An 18,477-nucleotide genomic window follows, 5' to 3' on the forward strand; every position below is an offset into this window, starting at 1 on the left:
CTTAACCTTCATTTAGTTGTCAGTAACAACATATTAAAATTTTAAAAGCTTTGGTTGAACGGATCATGAGTTAATGCACGGACAACATTTGATTGCTGCCCGCCCGCCCGCCGTACATCCCCAAATCAATAACCGACATTTTTGTCACAAAAATCCGGTTAAAAACAAGGAAACAGAGCTGACAAGTATCTACCGGTTTATGTAATCATACACAATTATTGCAATTTATCTATCTAATAGTTCACAAAATGACAATTTTTATATTCTATTTTAAATTTTTCCTGAGTATTGACAAAAAATTGGCATAAATGCAACATCAGATTTTTTTTCGCATACAAAAATCGACATTTTTAACATTTTCTAGCAATATATACTGTGCAAATCAATATTCTATTTTCTATCTTGAAATTTTACACATTGCATTCTTTCTGAACTCAAAAGTATATACGTCCTCCATAAACAGCAAACAAAGTGCTTTATCAAATTTTAAGTCTTATTCAGTTATTGCCTATATTTCATGTCTGGGTTGTAAAATTCCATTGACCACAGCATAAAATATGTTCTCTTGAATGGTTTTTTTTCCAAAGGAGAATTTCGACAAAATGTTGACAGATATACATAAAATAATTGATAGTTTTATGAACTTATCACAAAGGAGTTATATAATAATTTGTATAGCTAATATCTAAATCCGAAATATCATTGATATTCACCAGTGATTATTAAAGCCAACTATTTGTCATTTAAATATCATTGTTTTTATCAATAAAACACAGATGTGCTATATGTAACAAAATCGGTTAATTGAAGTTCAGTTCTCTGTCATGTTTAAACATCAACAATATATTCTACTCCTTTCGTTGGCAATGCCTGTGTGATAGTCTTTAAATCGATGATTACAGCTTGTCTAATATCATATATTGTAACTTTTAATGGGTTACGTTTTTGTACTGTTTACAAGAATTATCATAAACTTCTCTGATGGAACACAAATAGCCAAAACTATTAATTTATTTGAACAACTTTAAATAAAAAAGTTCCTGATACCAATGCACACAGACTTTAAACCTGATCACAGAACAAGGTAAACAGAATCTTGGAACAGCTGCTTTAGCTGAGAGGCAAACTTTTGTATGTTACATGCAACAACAGAAAAGTCCAGCATTGAACACCTGATCTTAGAATGATCAAATTTCATAAATCCCATTTTTGAACACTTGACAAGAAATCAGAATAAAGTGATTTCTTGTTGAAGTTGAAAAAGAAAGATGTGTGATAAAATTATTTCAGTTACAGACAGTTATCAAAACCAGAACTGATAAACCCAATGGCAATGAACTATAACCTCACACAAGGCTACAAAGAGTCAAATATAAACAGCAGAAAGCTAATTCCAAGAAGAGAGCAATCAATAGGCCATTTAAATTTGAAGTACCTTGTACAAACTTACTTGTTCAATTCAATACATCTGTGTGAACGTATGAAAAGTGAACAGAAAAAATATATAAGAAACAACCTTCAATTGGTCACTTCACCTGGATAGCTGTCTAAAATGACCATTAAACCAATATACCCTATCATCTCTAACTTGTTTACATAGCAAAACCCTTTTCAATGGAAGTTGGCCAAATCTTTTTCTACAGAAACTTAATCAACAATAACTGATCATACTGTTAATTTACTACAAAGTAATCATAAAAACTTTAAGGACTATAATTATAATGTGTAGTTTTCTACAATATTTAAAAAAAATTCAGGACTATTCAAAATATAAATTTAGCCAATTAGCCTATCAAAGATATTTTAGCTTAATTTTTATAAATATTACATGCAACGGAAATAGGACACGAGATAAAGGAGAATATGACAAGAACAATACTATAAATCACCTGTTGTTTTATTTTTACAGGTTTATTATCAAAGTCATAACAGTGTATCACAGGAGAAAGATTTATTGTCGGTGAGGGACATTATAATACAGGTACTTGTTAATTCAAAGAGTTAATATATGACTGACATGTTCCACATGGTACAAATCACTATACAAGGAAAAACGTATAAATCATAAAACATATCTTTGTAATTACATAATTGATGACCTCATAATACACAATATATATGTACAACTAGTAAAAAACCTAATTCAACTTTGAACTCTATAAGTTACACTTCAGGCCGTTGTGACAAACCTTCGAACACCATAAGGTCATATTAGCCCAGTGGTTTAAGAAAAGGTCTTGCACAATTTGTTTTTATCAAAAGTCAACTTATGATATTAATTGTCAAGCTGAATGATAACCATCGAAGGATCATCCCTGTAATTTTTTCATTTTTTAACGGAATGCACACTTTGGTGGAAACTTTTAAATAATTGGCTGATACAATTATTGGTTACTTGAATGAAAATAACATTCTCTAGATGACACAATTTGATTTTGATGTCAGTGAAGTGAGTCAGTGGCTAGTTACCAAATTTTGGCACAAAATAGCCCAGGTTCATGAAAACATGCACAAGTATCGCCCAAAATCATTTCCTGTCAGCAAGTAGACTAACATAAAATACACATCATGTGCAAATATCTTTTTTGGGCGAGACATGTGCTCCATTTTATTTCTTCAACGTCTGTTGGATTTTACAGAATTTACTGTCTTTTCATTGTTGTATATATAACCAATGAATGGCACCTACTTTAAAATAGTATCACAATGTTTTTATATGGTTCAATCATCCAACATTCAATTCTGCAAATTTGAGAGAATTTTAAATAGAATTCATATGAGGGTCAATGTGACCAATCTTAAGTACTATTTTACCCCATTCCTATAAACCTGTCATCCTTACCTAACTTTACCCCATTCCTATAAACCTGTCATCCTTACCTAACTTTACCCCATTCCTATAAACCTGTCATCCTTACCTAACTTTACAATATTCCTCTTGAGCACTTTTCATTTGTTCTCTGGTTTGTTGGAAAACATCACTAGTGCCTTTCACTGTCATTTTATTGGTCATAGAACCTTCAAGTACCATGTGGTTTCCATTGCTGTAAAATAATAATTATAAACTCAAATGTAGTAAAAAAAAATAGGCCATTAATTCTATCTCTGTCATCATACTTTAATGCAGTTCTTACTTTTAATTTGTTTGCTTCTAAAATGACTTATAGACAAAAAACTAAAAAAAAAAAAGAAGTAAAACCAGTTCTAATTGATCCATAGAGAACACCCTGAACCATTGTGTCAAATTTTTCATATAAACAAGAATGTGTCCATAGTACACGAATGCCCCACTCGCACTATCATTTTCTATGTTCAGTGGACCGTGAAATTGGGGTCAAAACTTTAATTTGGAATAAAAATTAGAAAGATTGTATCATAGGGAACATGTGTACTAAGTTTCAAGTTGATGTAACTTTAACTTCATCAAAAACTACCTTGACCAAAAACTTTAACCTGAACTTCGCACTATCATTTTCTATGTTCAGTGGACCATGAAATTGGGGTCAAAACTATAATTTGGCATTAAAATTAGAAAGATCATATCATGGGGAACAAGTGTAATAAGTTTCAAGTTGATTGGACTTCAACTTCTTCAAAAATTACCTTGACCAAAAACTTTAACCTGAAGCGGACGGACGAACGGAGGCACAGACGGACAGACGGACGAACAGAGGCACAGACCAGAAAACATAATGCCCCTCTACTATCGTAGGTGGGGCATAAAAAAAACTTATTAATAATGTCAGTAATTGAAACCAAAACAATCTTTATGATCAAAAAGCGTTTCTACAGTTTCAAGGCTGTGTGAAATGTGAAAATCCTGTGATGTTTTGTCTCAGAAAACAAGATTTTAGTAAAATGATTTTACTGTCTAAACCTATATAATTCTTGTAAATGGAGTTATTTGTTTTACTGTACAAACCTATCTAATTCTTGTAAATGGAGTCATTTGTTTAAATTTTAAAGTGGAGTCTTGAAATGTGTTACTTGTTATGTTATTTTATGTCTTGTATATTATAAACTATGCAACATTAAGCCACAGCTGAGAGAAAACAATGCTCCAAATATATGTTTACTAATTATTGGATGTAGTAGACCATGAATAAAACTTCATTCTTCATTGTTCTGGTTCTGTTCTAATTATTGATACACTCTATATAACTTAACAAAATCATCACTTAGTCAGCAAATTCATTACCTACATGGCTACATCCTTTTTATAATTACATTAGGTTTAACTTTTTTATTTTTTATTTGTGTAAGCATATAATAGATATAGGAATATGTGGTGTGAGTGCCAATGAGACAACTCTCCATCCAAATAACAATTTAAAAAAGTAAATATATTGCTCATTGAATTTCTACTTATATAATTCAAATACGCATGCATCATAATCCTTATCAAATGAATATCGAATTTTGTCATACACTCAAGGTTTTTGCTATTTTTTGTTACATAAAACTAATTAAGATTTTATTACATTTTCATGACAGACAGCTTATATCTGAAATACATCATGTACATAGATAAAAATAGGAGCAACTTTCTTGTGAAAAAAAACCCCTAGCAAAGCCCTTGACTAAAAATATAAAATACCGGTAATTGAAGTATATAAATGCAGGAGCCTCTGACCTTTATTAGTCTTGTATGATTTTTAATTTTAGTTAATTTATGTATTTCAGAGTTTAGTATGACATCCAATATCACTGGACTAGTACACATTTTTGTTTAGGGGCCATCTGAAGCACAACTCTGGGTGCAGGATTTTCTCAGTGTTGAAGACCAAAATAAGTTTCAATTTGATTGGACTTCAACTTTATCAAAAACTACCTCGACCAAAAAAAATTTAACTTTAACCTGAAGCGGGACAGATGGATGAACAGACGAACAGACTGACGAACGAGCAGACGCACATACCAGAAAACATAATGCCATAAATGGGGCATAATAAGGAGATGTGGTATGATTGCCAAAAGAAACTACTCATCCCATCCCCATTCAGACCTACCTAGGAGCAGACTGCTGTACACAGTCATAACCTGGTTCTGATAAAGATGCTAAAGAAAACTGGAATGTTCTACTGTCATCAGAGGATTTCTTTGGAATTGTAATGACCTGAAAAGTAAATTTACATGTATAATATATACATTAACAAAAAAATAATTTTCTTGGATTCAACCAATACAAATAATTTGGTTATTTGTTTATCATGATATTGTTAAAAATAAATATTGTCTTGATTGATTTACATTGTTTTTGCCTCTTATTTCAGTTATTTGTGAAATTACAAACAAAGGCCTTGTATTTGTTACATAAAGTCATTATACAACAAAGGCCTTGACTCACTGATCTACATTGTTTTTTTATGTCAACCCCATCAGATGGTGACAAACAGTTTTAGTATGAAAAATTTTACATGTTTGTTTTAAGTTAGTCTTTATCCCATCTGTCACCATTTAGCACTCATTGGAGAAAGTCAACACAAATAAAAACACATTTTATTACACTAGAGCCTATCTTGCTCACCTGGAATATACAGATCAAAAGTTCATCTTTGAAAAGTATACAGATGGATGATAATGTTACGTAAGGGCAATGACCTTTCTCCAGGTGAGCTGACAGGAGTATTTATTTGACTGTAACAGGTGTGTATAGACATTCATTAAGCTGATACTTGAGTGAAATACCATTCATTATATTAAATCATGATAAACATTTAAACAATTTACTTACAGATCTTAATTGCTCATACTTGTGATATTTTGGGTGGAAAATAAATCAGATTATTTAACCATGAGACTAAATGTACACATACAAATTGTCAAGAAGTCATTCTCAACCTTTCTCAACCTTTCAATGATGATTTTGTGCAAGCTAAACAAAAATTATAATCTTAGAGAATGGTCAATTAATTTAAAGTAAATGAGTAAAAAATGGACTAGGAAAAATTAAGATTGTGCATATGAAATACAAGTAGGGTACACAAATAATTCTACACCTAACATATCCTTATTTACTAGATGCAATTCAAATTTCCTGAACTACACCAACTTTCTTTTACAACAATTACTGTATATCTGTTGTATGTCTGTCAACAACTAATTAAATATTACAGTCTATTGAGTTTGAGTGGGTTAATCTTTATAATAGTCATAATAATGTGCATTAATGGAGGCCACCGGAACAATTAACACACACACACACACACTAATAGTCCTCTAATTACATTTTGAGTGGGACCTTTCAATAAACCTATCCCTACAAGAAGTCCAATTTAAATATGAATTATATTTCCGGGAATGAGACCAAAACATAGTGTTTAAATTCCACAGTAGGAGATCTAACACATGTCATAAAATATAAAATTTCACTGTTGACTGATCATAGAGGAGAGTATAACTAAATAATCACATTTAATATATTTACCATATGTGAGTTGATTTGAAAAAGAATGCTATAATTATTTGATAACAATTATCCAAGGACAATGGTATATAAAAAACACTCATCAACAGGTACATTAGAATATCTCATATTTCTGCAACTGCATATCATAAATAAGAATTTCCTATTATGTAATTATAAATAGAATGAGCAGTTTATATTTTCCCTTGACATGTATATATGAATTGAAAAATATATGGATATATGTAACCTACAAAGCTTTCAATAATTTTTTTTTTAAATCCTTGTTTAAATAGGAAAATGTGATGTATCAAAAAAAAAGAAAAAAAAAGACTTAAGCAATCCATAAAAAAACAAATAACCACAAAACATCTTCATGTCAGGGTTAAAACTCTCAAAAAGTCAGGTAAACCCTTGATGATGAACTTAACAACTTTGTTTTGATCATACAAGGATTTTTTTCCTGCTGTAGATGACAAATCTTAAGCTTGATCTCATTGCCATCACGTGTCAATCTTAAGCTTGATCTCATTGCCATCACGTGTCAATCTTAAGCTTGATCTCATTGCCATCACGTGTCAATCTTAAGCTTGATCTCATTGCCATCACATGTCAATCTTAAGCTTGATCTCATTGCCATCACATGTCAATCTTAAGCTTGATCTCATTGCCATCACATGTCAATCTTAAGCTTGATCTCATTGCCATCACATGTCAATCTTAAGCTTGATCTCATTGCCATCACGTGTCAATCTTTTAATTAAGTAACATATTTGTGAGTGTTGAGTGACAATAAACAAATAATTATTTAGTTGTTGCTTTATTTATCTGATTCCAAAAATTTACTATTTTAATTGAGTGCATGCCCTGCATTGTATTGCTGAATCATATCACATCATCTTTTATTATATCATATGCACAAGATTATCAATGTATCATCAACATGAGGTCAAGGCCAGATAAACAATGCCAGACAGACATTTACTGGTTGATTCATAAAATGAGGTCTAGGTCAGTCAGGTGAACCCTGCCTGAAAGATAAGTGGAATTTGAAAAGATTTCATCAAATAAAATATGTTTCTTACTTCTCATAATAAGCCAGTATATCACAAGAAAGAATAAATTGGGAGTGTCCATGACGCCCCCTTTTAATTATATAACATTATAAAGGGACATAACTCAAAAGCTTTCTCACTTTCCCAACTCTAGCTAATCTTTTCTTATCCTAGAAAGCATCAGTAATACAAATGTACATGTATAATGATTCATAATATTTATATTTATATCCTTTGCAAAAAAACAGACTTTTTAACAATCAATCATCTGAACGAACAATATACTGTTACATATTAAAATTGTTACATAGACTAGCAGAGCATTTGTACAGGAAGAGAGGTTTTAGAGAATATTACAGATAAAATGTAATATTACATGGTTATTTTCTATCATGGACATGTACATGTATCTTGAGGGTTTAAACAGGAGGTCAACATATGGAAACCCTGATTAAATCCAATGACAGGTGAACAAACTAACAACAGGTGTAAAACAAAGGTCAAAATCCTGCCATATTAGGCTTAAAGTTTTATATCATATGTACTGTGGCATTAGGACATCAAGCAAACTTTCAAAAATTATCAAAGTAATGCATTCTTGTATATTATATATAAACATTTTTTTTCTTGAAAACTGTCTGCTTCACAAGTCGCAAAATAACAAAAAATCATGTATTGGACATTAATCACAAAATAATAAGTGCATCAAATGCAATTGATAATTAATTAGTTAGGTTTTAAATAATTGATCTCAAAATAATGATTGGAATTCAGTTTATTTTGCTTTCATTTCCTGAATGTCCTGAAATTGATTTGGATTAACTTAATATCAGAATGTGTCCTAGTACATGAATACCCCACTGTACAGTACTATCATTTTCTATGTTCAGAGGACTGTGAAATCAGGGTTAAAACTAGGAAGATCATATCATAAGGAACTGACAAAATCACTTTCAATGTAATTACACAGTATATAAACAACCTTTAATCTGAACAATCAATGATGGATGTATATGTTACACCATGTCACAACTTTCATATCTCACAACAACAAAAATAGAGATTATCTAAAAATTCTACATGTATGTTCAAACACATTTTTTAAAGCGAAATTAAATTTTGATATGACCTATAATATTAGTTATGTATGCATATATGTAGAAGCGAAACTAAGTATAACATGACACAGTAAAATCTGAAGTTCAAAGATGTTCATTTCACTTTATGTCATTATCTTATGACGTAAACATTTACTTGTACAGTAAAACTTTTATCTCTGGATCTTGTGTGTAATATCTTGAAGTTTTTATAAGTCTTGCACTACACTAGAGTCAAAAGCTAGAAAACAGCTACATATATTTTTAAAACCACATGTTTATGATCCTACAGTTGCAAGAGATGTATACATGTACATGTAGTGATGGGTTTCTACAGTATAATGACTATGGTTCAATAAAGTCGTTTATAATATATTCACAGTAGAAGTTTCATGCTAAACTTATTCAGTAATGATCTTGTTTTGGCATTGAAACGTCTCTTGTACTCATTCTAGTCGGATTTTAATGAAATTTTCCATGTTAATAGTAAAATAGGTCAACTTAATTTTCTTATCAGTATATATGTTTTAATTATCATACTGTTCAGCATTTTTTTTAAAAAGATAAAATTTTCCATGATAACCTCTCCAAAATAATTGAAACAAAATGATAAATAAAGATCCATCTGGAAAGCAATGGGATAAATAAATATTGAATGCAACTAATCAATGAAGCATAAAATTAAGGTCAGTGTTATCTAAACTTAGGACAGAGAAAATTTAATTGTGTCAAACTTAGTAAATAAAAGTAAAATGTAGGTCAAAGTGACCTGTTTTACTCCCTTACAAAAATCCTAACAACAAGTTACATTGTTGCATGCCACTGATTTTCTGATACATGTGATACCTTTATTAGTTATTAAAGAAGCAAATTAAGCACAAGTATAAGCCAGAGAATTAGTTTCAGGTTACTCTCCAAATCATACATGCACTTCCTTATACAATCAATCAATCATTTTAACTGTCGTTTGTTGCTGTATATATCATTTATAGTTCCTTTATTGTTATTGTTACCTACATTAATCAGGCCAGGAGTTTTTGTTTGAATCGTTTTACATTTGTCATTTCTGGGCCGTTTATAGCTTACTATGGGATGTGGGTTTTGCTCATTGTTGAAGGCTGTAAGCAAGAAAAGTTTTAAGTTAAAATACTTCTGCATTTAACTATGAAAATTTATGTAAATTATTATATTATTTTTAATATATATATAAATAAATGTCAATTTGAATTTGGAAAAGAGCTTTGAAATGTTCCAATCAAATAATATACTCACCCCCTGACTGCCTTGAAATTGTATACTGGGCTTAGAGTTACTAGCATTCTGAAATACAAATAGAAAAAGAATAAACATTCAATTAAATTAATCTTCAGAATACTGAAAACCACATTCTATATGCCACCATTTGTGATGGAAAGGATTTATGATCATTTATATACTAACAGCCTGATAAATACACCTTAGTCATGTGTTTTATACAAAGGAGTTCCTGATTGACTAAAACCGACAACAGTTTGCCAAACACAAAGACTTATGATTTTGAGACATGTATATTTGTATGATTCCAGACTAAAGTTTAAGTCAGGCATGAAATGTAATACCTTTGTAAAGATAAATAACTAAACCTTTCCATGTTCTTCATTGATTAAGGAATCAAACTGTTTAATAATGCTAAGAATTTATCACAATCACAAAGCTAAACACCTTTCCAGACATATTTTTTGTTTCAGTCAGCAAAAAGTTCACAGTAATTTTATCGGAATAAAAAACTTTTGTTTCATTTCTTTCCCTATTTAGTCAGGTAATCATACGTTTAATTCTTTCATTGGAATCACTGACTCAAATAGTAAGTTAATACTTTATATACATATTCAGACTATCGTAGTCATCACATATCATTTGCTTATATGTACTAACAATTATACTTGTTCTCAAAAAATATTAATAAATGTAGGTTTAATAACTTGATCGTTGATTCATTGATTTTTGTTTGTATAAAAATATAAATTTAAGAGAAACTGGCAAGTCTTAAGAATTCAAATTAAACCCTTACTAACTAACTTGAGTACATTGAACAGCCCAAGTTTGAGCCAATTATTTTCCCCTGTTTTATGTTGTAATTTACTATAATTGTAATTGTTTACATCCTATACATGTTGTTTATTTTATACAGGTCATGTTTGTAAACAGATAGGTGATGTCATTCACCCTCCATTATTACATGGCCATCTCTTATGTCAACACATTTAATAACCAGTACCAGTAAGAGTTGTAGTTATCATAAATAACGCTTTAGATAACTGAAAAGTTATATGATTTCATGCAATTATTATTAAAAAAGTGTTTCAGTTTTTAAGTTTTGTAAAAAGCCTCATTTTTTTTCACTGGAAACAATCAATGTATCACACAGCATGTAATATGATCATGATGATGTACATACTTAAGCAAGTTTATTATTAAATGAGAAATGGAAAAAAATTCCTCATGTCCTGGAGTCATGACTATTCTCTTTTTGCAGTCTTGAACTATAAATATGTTTCCTAAACTGACTACATCATGAATATATAGAGGTCATGTATGATCGTCTTATCTTCTTATTATTTGTATGACCCCATGTCACCTTTACCTCACGTCATGAACATTCATTACGTCTTTTACTCTGGCCATGTATTTATTTTTGTGCCTCTGACGATCTTCCATTGTAAATTTTCACACAAATATCAAAGTCTTGCATTTCCGTTTAAATTGATTGATTGTTATGGAAACTTAGGTTGAAATGAGATCAGTCCATAAATCACTTTATACATATTCTTCACTTCTTCATAAAACTGTAAATTCACAGGTTTCAAAATCAGCAGTGTCAGTGATCTAGTGGTTTATAGGTCATGAACATCAGCATAAGGGGTTAAGCAGCATATGACATTTTCAAACAGTAGACAATCATGGCAGCCAAGCAAGCAACTGATTAGTTTCACATTTAAAGGAAGGAAAAGTTTAACTATGAGCATTCCTACATGTAACGTATGCAAGAAAAGTTTAACTATGAGCATTCCTACATGTAACTTATGCAAGAAAAGTTTAACTATGGGCATTCCTACATGTAACTTATGCAAGAAAAGTTTAACTATGAGCATTCCTACATGTAACTTATGCAAGAAAAAATTAACTATGAGCATTCCTACATGTAACTTATGCAAGAAAAGTTTAACTATGAGCATTCCTACATGTAACTTATGCAAGAAAAGTAAGTTTAACTATGAGCATTCCTACATGTAACTTATGCAAGAAAAGTTTAACTATGAGCATTCCTACATGTAACTTATGCAAGAAAAGTTTAACTATGAGCATTCCTACATGTAACTTATGCAAGAAAAGTTTAACTATGAGCATTCCTACATGTTACTTATGCAAGAAAAGTAAGTTTAACTATGAGCATTCCTACATGTAACTTATGCAAGAAAAGTAAGTTTAACTATGAGCATTCCTACATGTAACTTATAAATGCAAGAAAAGTAAGTTTAACTATGAGCATTCCTACATGTAACTTATGCAAGAAAAGTTTAACTATGAGCATTCCTACATGTAACTTATGCAAGAAAAGTTTAACTATGAGCATTCCTACATGTAACTTATGCAAGAAAAATAAGTTTAACTATGAAATATTAATATACTAGAGTGTGAAGTGTTACACATCAGAGTTAAATCTTAATCACCCTAAACCATGTTGTATACTTTCTTTTTTTAAACTCCAAAAAACAGACTAAATACTCTTAGAATAACTCACTAGAGCAAACATACACTTAATAAAAACACAATAACAAAGACTGACAGACAATGAAAGAATACTTAGATAAACACTAGACATAGACTGTATAAATATACTCTTAAGTCTTATAAAAACTATAAAAATAACAGACAGACAGACAGCATACACTTATAAAAAGGATACTATTAAGATTATAATTATATAATACTAACAAATCAGGCCTACCGTTAAGTCTTATAAAAACTATAAAAAAACACAGACGACAGACAGCATACACTTATAAAAAGGATACTGTTAAGATTATAATTATATAATACAAACAAATCAAGCCTACGTTATTATAGCAGGATATAGAATATTTGTTTAAAATTTAACAATACAATAACATGTAAACATATGGGCTAGTGACGTCAATCTAAATAGCTTATTTGACAAATTGTGTTTTGTTGGTCTTCAAGTTACTATTTATTCTATCTGATACATTGTTTATCATCATGCCTCATTATATGACCTTTTAACTAAAATAAATTTATGAACAAAAATAAAAAAAAGTTCATATGTTTGTTTACATACAGTGTATACATGCATATCATTAATAGTCCAGTCAATCTAGCATAAATTTGACTCTAACCCGAAAGTAATTGCAACAGAAGGTTTTTAAGTTTTAATCTTTAGCATTATACCCCAAATATACACAGAAAAAAGTCCCATAAAATCTAACTTGAGGAAGACTAAAAAAATCACCATTTAAAATTCCTATGGAGATTTGCATTGAAAAGGGAGATAACTCTTGCAAAAAAGACAGAAATATCAATAAAAATTGATACACAATTATAACTATACCGCTACTATTCATCAGAATGTATTGATTCTTGATATTTTAGCGGCCTTTAGAGTATAAGAAACAGCTCTAAAGGTGTTTTCATATATTTTGTCAAGCTATAATCTAGATTTCGTAATTCATTAGTTGACCATTTATTGAATTTTTCAACATGTCAAGGTAAAGAATCTCAAATTTTATAAAAATAATTAAGCATGTATTCTTCTTTTTGTAGTTTAAAGTTTATTTAGATAAGTAAGTTGCTGAAAAAATATAATATACAGATATAAACAATATCACATTTTCACATTATTTTTTTAAAATGATTACAAAGCTTCAAATTTGGAACTTCTTTAATGAAAATGCATGAAAAAAATAAAACTACCCATAACACTTCGATTTTGTACATTTCATGAGCAGGAGATTATATAATTTAGTCAAATACAAACTTATAACCCCATCAAAGTATCATACTATTCATAAATTTCAAGAAAAACAACCAAAAACTGACCAAAAAAGACTCATTTTTGCGAGAGTTATCTCCCCTTCCAATGTTAATCTCCATAGGAAATTAAAAATGCTGATTTTGAGTTTTCCTCAAGTTAGATTTTATGGGACTTTTTTCTGTGTATATAAAGGGCATAATGCTATAGTTTATAACTAAAACATTTTCTGTTGCAATTAGTTTGAGGTTAAATCTTAGTTTGACTGGACTATAAATAAGTAATCAATACAAATATCTTTTACTGTTGGGGCAATGACCAGATTAATGGGATAACCAAAAATAATGTACTTTTTTAAATATGTAACTTAAGCCTTATATAGAAATGAATTACTGTATGAATCTTACTTAACAAATGTTCCACATCTTCAATGCAGCTATCTCTAAATATAGTGGTGCAACACCCCAGGGGTGGATCCAGCCATTTTAAAAAGGGGGGTTCCCAATCCAGGACAAAGGGGGTTCCAACTATATGTACCCATTTGAATGCATTGATCAGCCAAAAAAAAGGGGTTTCAACCCCTGGAACCCCCCCCCCCCCCCCCCCCCCCCCCCCGGATCTGCCAATGCAACCTGCCCTCTTATCTGTGGGCCCCACTTCCCACTTCAATCACAGGTACTAAAAGTATGTGCTAAACATATCTGTGCCTAACCAAATTTGTAAATATGAATTTTCTATGTACATTTGGTTTAATTGATTGGTGTTTAACTTTTAGAACTATTGTGTTATATCAGGACAGTCAGTTGTAAGGGGAGGAGGAAGCACTATTGTGTTATTCCAGGACAGTCAGTTGTAAGGGAAGGAGGAAGCACTCAAGTAAAAGTTAACCCCTTAAATTCATACCTTGTCTCACTTTTTCCATTTTTTCAAAGTTTGTTTTTTCTACTTATCATCCAGATTACACAGAATCAAGGGTAATTCAGAATGAAGTTATTTCAGTAAATTACTGACATCTACAATGTATGTTATGTTACTGACAGCTACAATGTATGTTATGAAGGTTCAGTAAATTACTGACAGCTACAATGTATGTTAATTTACTGACAGCTACAATGTATGTGTTGTTACTGACAGCTAAAATGTATGTTATGATGAAGTTACAATGTATTTCAGTAAATTACTGACAGCTACAATGTATGTTATGTTGCTGACAGCTACAATGTATGTTATGATGAAGTTACAATGTATTTCAGTAAATTACTGACAGCTACAATGTATGTTATGAAGGTTCAGTAAATTACTGACAGCTACAATGTATGTTATGAAGGTTCAGTAAATTACTGACAGCTACAATGTATGTTATGAAGGTTCAGTAAATTACTGACAGCTACAATGTATGTTATTAAGGTTAAAAAAAAATTGTTTAACATACTGCCCTATTTCTTTGTAAAAGGGCATGTTTTACCTAATGACATGCATCAAGAATATTCAAAATGGCATCACATATGTTTATGAGAAAGACAAAATAATGCAGGCATTGGTGGACCATATATTTATACTTATTACCATAATTGGCACATGCATATATATGTGATGCCCCTGTCTTATAAATGAAAAAAAAAGATGAACCTTATAGTCAAAACATAGACATATAAATCTGAATTCTCAGAAGAACGTCCCCCTTTTTTTTACATCTAGATTTGTATCTGTCATTTGAAACAAATTAAAAATGATTATACAACCAAAACAAAGCTGTGAAAACTCATTATTATGTGTCTGCTCTTAATAAACTCCTTGTGTTCCACATGTCAACAATGTAGTTGTCGTCTGCTCTTAATAAACTCCCTGTGTTCCACATGTCAATAATGTAGTTGTCGTCTGCTCTTAATAAACTCCCTGTGTTCCACATGTCAATAATGTAGCTGTCGTCTGCTCTTAATAAACTCCCTGTGTTCCACATGTCAATAATGTAGCTGTCGTCTGCTCTTAATAAACTCCCTGTGTTCCACATGTCAATAATGTAGCTGTCGTCTGCTCTTAATAAACTCCCTGTGTTCCACATGTCAATAATGTAGCTGTCGTCTGCTCTCAATAAACTCCCTGTGTTCCACATGTCAATAATGTAGCTGTCGTCTGCTCTCAATAAACTCCCTGTGTTCCACATGTCAATAATGTAGCTGTCGTCTGCTCTCAATAAACTCCCTGTGTTCCACATGTCAATAATGTAGCTGTCGTCTGCTCTCAATAAACTCCCTGTGTTCCACATGTCAATAATGTAGCTGTCGTCTGCTCTCAATAAACTCCCTGTGTTCCACATGTCAATAATGTAGCTGTCGTCTGCTCTCAATAAACTCCCTGTGTTCCACATGTCAATAATGTAGCTGTCGTCTGCTCTCAATAAACTCCCTGTGTTCCACATGTCAATAATGTAGCTGTCGTCTGCTCTCAATAAACTCCCTGTGTTCCACATGTCAATAATGTAGTTGTCGTCTGCTCTCAATAAACTCCCTGTGTTCCACATGTCAATAATGTAGTTGTCGTCTGCTCTCAATAAACTCCCTGTGTTCCACATGTCAATAATGTAGCTGTCGTCTGCTCTCAATAAACTCCCTGTGTTCCACATGTCAATAATGTAGCTGTCGTCTGCTCTCAATAAACTCCCTGTGTTCCACATGTCAATAATGTAGTTGTCGTCTGCTCTCAATAAACTCCCTGTGTTCCACATGTCAATAATGTAGTTGTCGTCTGCTCTTAATAAACTCCCTGTGTTCCACATGTCAATAATGTAGTTGTCGTCTGCTCTTAATAAACTCCCTGTGTTCCACATGTCAATAATGTAGTTGTCGTCTGCTCTTAATAAACTCCCTGTGTTCCACATGTCAATAATGTAGTTGTCGTCTGCTCTTAATAAACTCCCTGTGTTCCACATGTCAATAATGTAGTTGTCGTCTGCTCTTAATAAACTCCCTGTGTTCCACATGTCAATAATGTAGTTGTCGTCTGCTCTTAATAAACTCCCTGTGTTCCACATGTCAATAATGTAGTTGTCGTCTGCTCTTAATAAACTCCCTGTGTTCCACATGTCAATAATGTAGCTGTCGTCTGCTCTTAATAAACTCCCTGTGTTCCACATGTCAATAATGTAGCTGTCGTCTGCTCTTAATAAACTCCCTGTGTTCCACATGTCAATAATGTAGTTGTCGTCTGCTCTTAATAAACTCCTTGTGTTCCACATGTCAATAATGTAGTTGTCAACAGGTTGTTAGCAAAATGTTTTAAATATATATATATATTTTTCAGTTTAAAGAAAGAAACCATCTTTTTTATTTGATCATACTTATTTTGATCTTTATAAATATATTCTAAAAACTTTAAAGTAAATCGGCTCAGCCAAAACAGATTGACATTATCAATAGGCTGGCATACTTGAACAATACATTTGTGCATTTTACCATGGGCTTGGACCCAGAAGTTTGACCAGTCATATTACGTCTAGAATTGATAATTTAAAAATATGTGTTTATTGTTACTAGATTTACATAGCTTTTAGTATTTAAATTAAATTTATAATGTTATATTAATTGGGGCAATATTTGACATAATTGTAAAACATTCATAAAACAAGCTGCTGGTGGTAATATACATGTACAGCATTTGTATTTCAATCAATTTAAATTGAAACCTACAGATTTATCAATGGAAATCGATTATAGGTTTAATAGTCCTCAATCAAAGTCAAATACAGATATATATATATATATATATGTAGCTACTGTTTACTTTTGTGGTAATTAGAATAAAAGTCTGAGTATTAAATAACTGAGTATGTATTTTATAAGAAATATACAACATAGGGCAAAAATGATTTCAGATTATACACTGCATTAAAGTTCAGTAAAACCAATAAAAGTCTGGGCAAAGTAATAAACTACTACAAATATAAGATCATTATACTCATAAAATCAAGAGTACTAGTAACATCAAGAATTTTGTTGGAAAATGAAAACTAGACTAGATATATGAAAACTCAACTAAGAAGTTAGTTTCCAATGACATGTGGAATAGACCTAATCTCAATTACACATAACGCTATTACACAGAACTTGACAATTAATAAGAATTATCCAATGTCAAAGTGCCTGAGGTGTGACATCCTGATGGCCCATAAATTAATATTTACACCTTTATACACAGGCCTAAATGTATTACAGGAAGTTAAGATCAGCTGTTACATGTACATATAGGCCTCTTAGGTCAATCTGACACTTGTAACAAATCATATAATATTGTTAAATTACAACTTTTAAAATATATACTATTTAAACCCAAAATCTAAGTGTTTTGAAATATTTGATTTGACCAAGGATTTGATTTGACAATCTATTGAACAATCTTGTCATCTGGTTTCTTGATAACTATAATTATAGTTCAAAGGAACTTTTCTTCTATACTGAAGAAGATTTTTCCTTTCTTACAGTACATCCATCCAAGTTCCTTATTTTGCTACTAACCAACAGTCTGCATGTGCAAGTTCTGAGACTAACAGTATTATACATGGATCTAACTATATAACTTTAGCACTATAATCTACAATAATGAGACAAAGTATGTAAAGTACTTTCAATAAACTTAATTTGAGTGCTCCAACCAATCCAAACCTTATACGCATTGGCGGATCCAGGGGGGTTCCAGGGTTGGAACCCCCCTTTTTTTTTTGACGATCAATGCATTTGAATGGAAGCATTTAGTTAAAACCCCCCTTTACTCAGGGTTGGGAACCTCCCCTTTTTAAAATGGCTGGATCCGCCCCTTATACAATTGTAGGTACATACATGTATATCAATTATAAAACATTAACCCAGCCAATAGTAGCTATAGACATTAAAGAAGAGA

The 18,477-nt window shown here is 31.2% G+C and overlaps 1 protein-coding gene across 2 annotated transcripts in view; it reads right to left on the reverse strand.

The window, feature by feature from the left end:
* The window catches only part of LOC139518722 (RNA polymerase II elongation factor ELL-like), a 48,088-nt gene that overhangs the window by 21,623 nt on the left and 7,988 nt on the right, over positions 1-18,477 (reverse strand). For both annotated transcript variants that reach the window (XM_071310218.1, XM_071310219.1), the window contains exons 2-4: positions 9,831-9,878; positions 5,010-5,116; positions 2,919-3,044 (exon numbers count right to left, since the gene is read on the reverse strand). In XM_071310218.1, coding sequence (XP_071166319.1) covers positions 2,919-3,044; positions 5,010-5,116; positions 9,831-9,878 — 281 coding nt within the window. The remainder of the gene's footprint in view (positions 1-2,918; positions 3,045-5,009; positions 5,117-9,830; positions 9,879-18,477) is intronic.

The sequence above is a fragment of the Mytilus edulis genome, chromosome 4, assembly GCF_963676685.1.
Source record: "Mytilus edulis chromosome 4, xbMytEdul2.2, whole genome shotgun sequence".
NCBI lineage: Eukaryota > Metazoa > Mollusca > Bivalvia > Mytilida > Mytilidae > Mytilus > Mytilus edulis.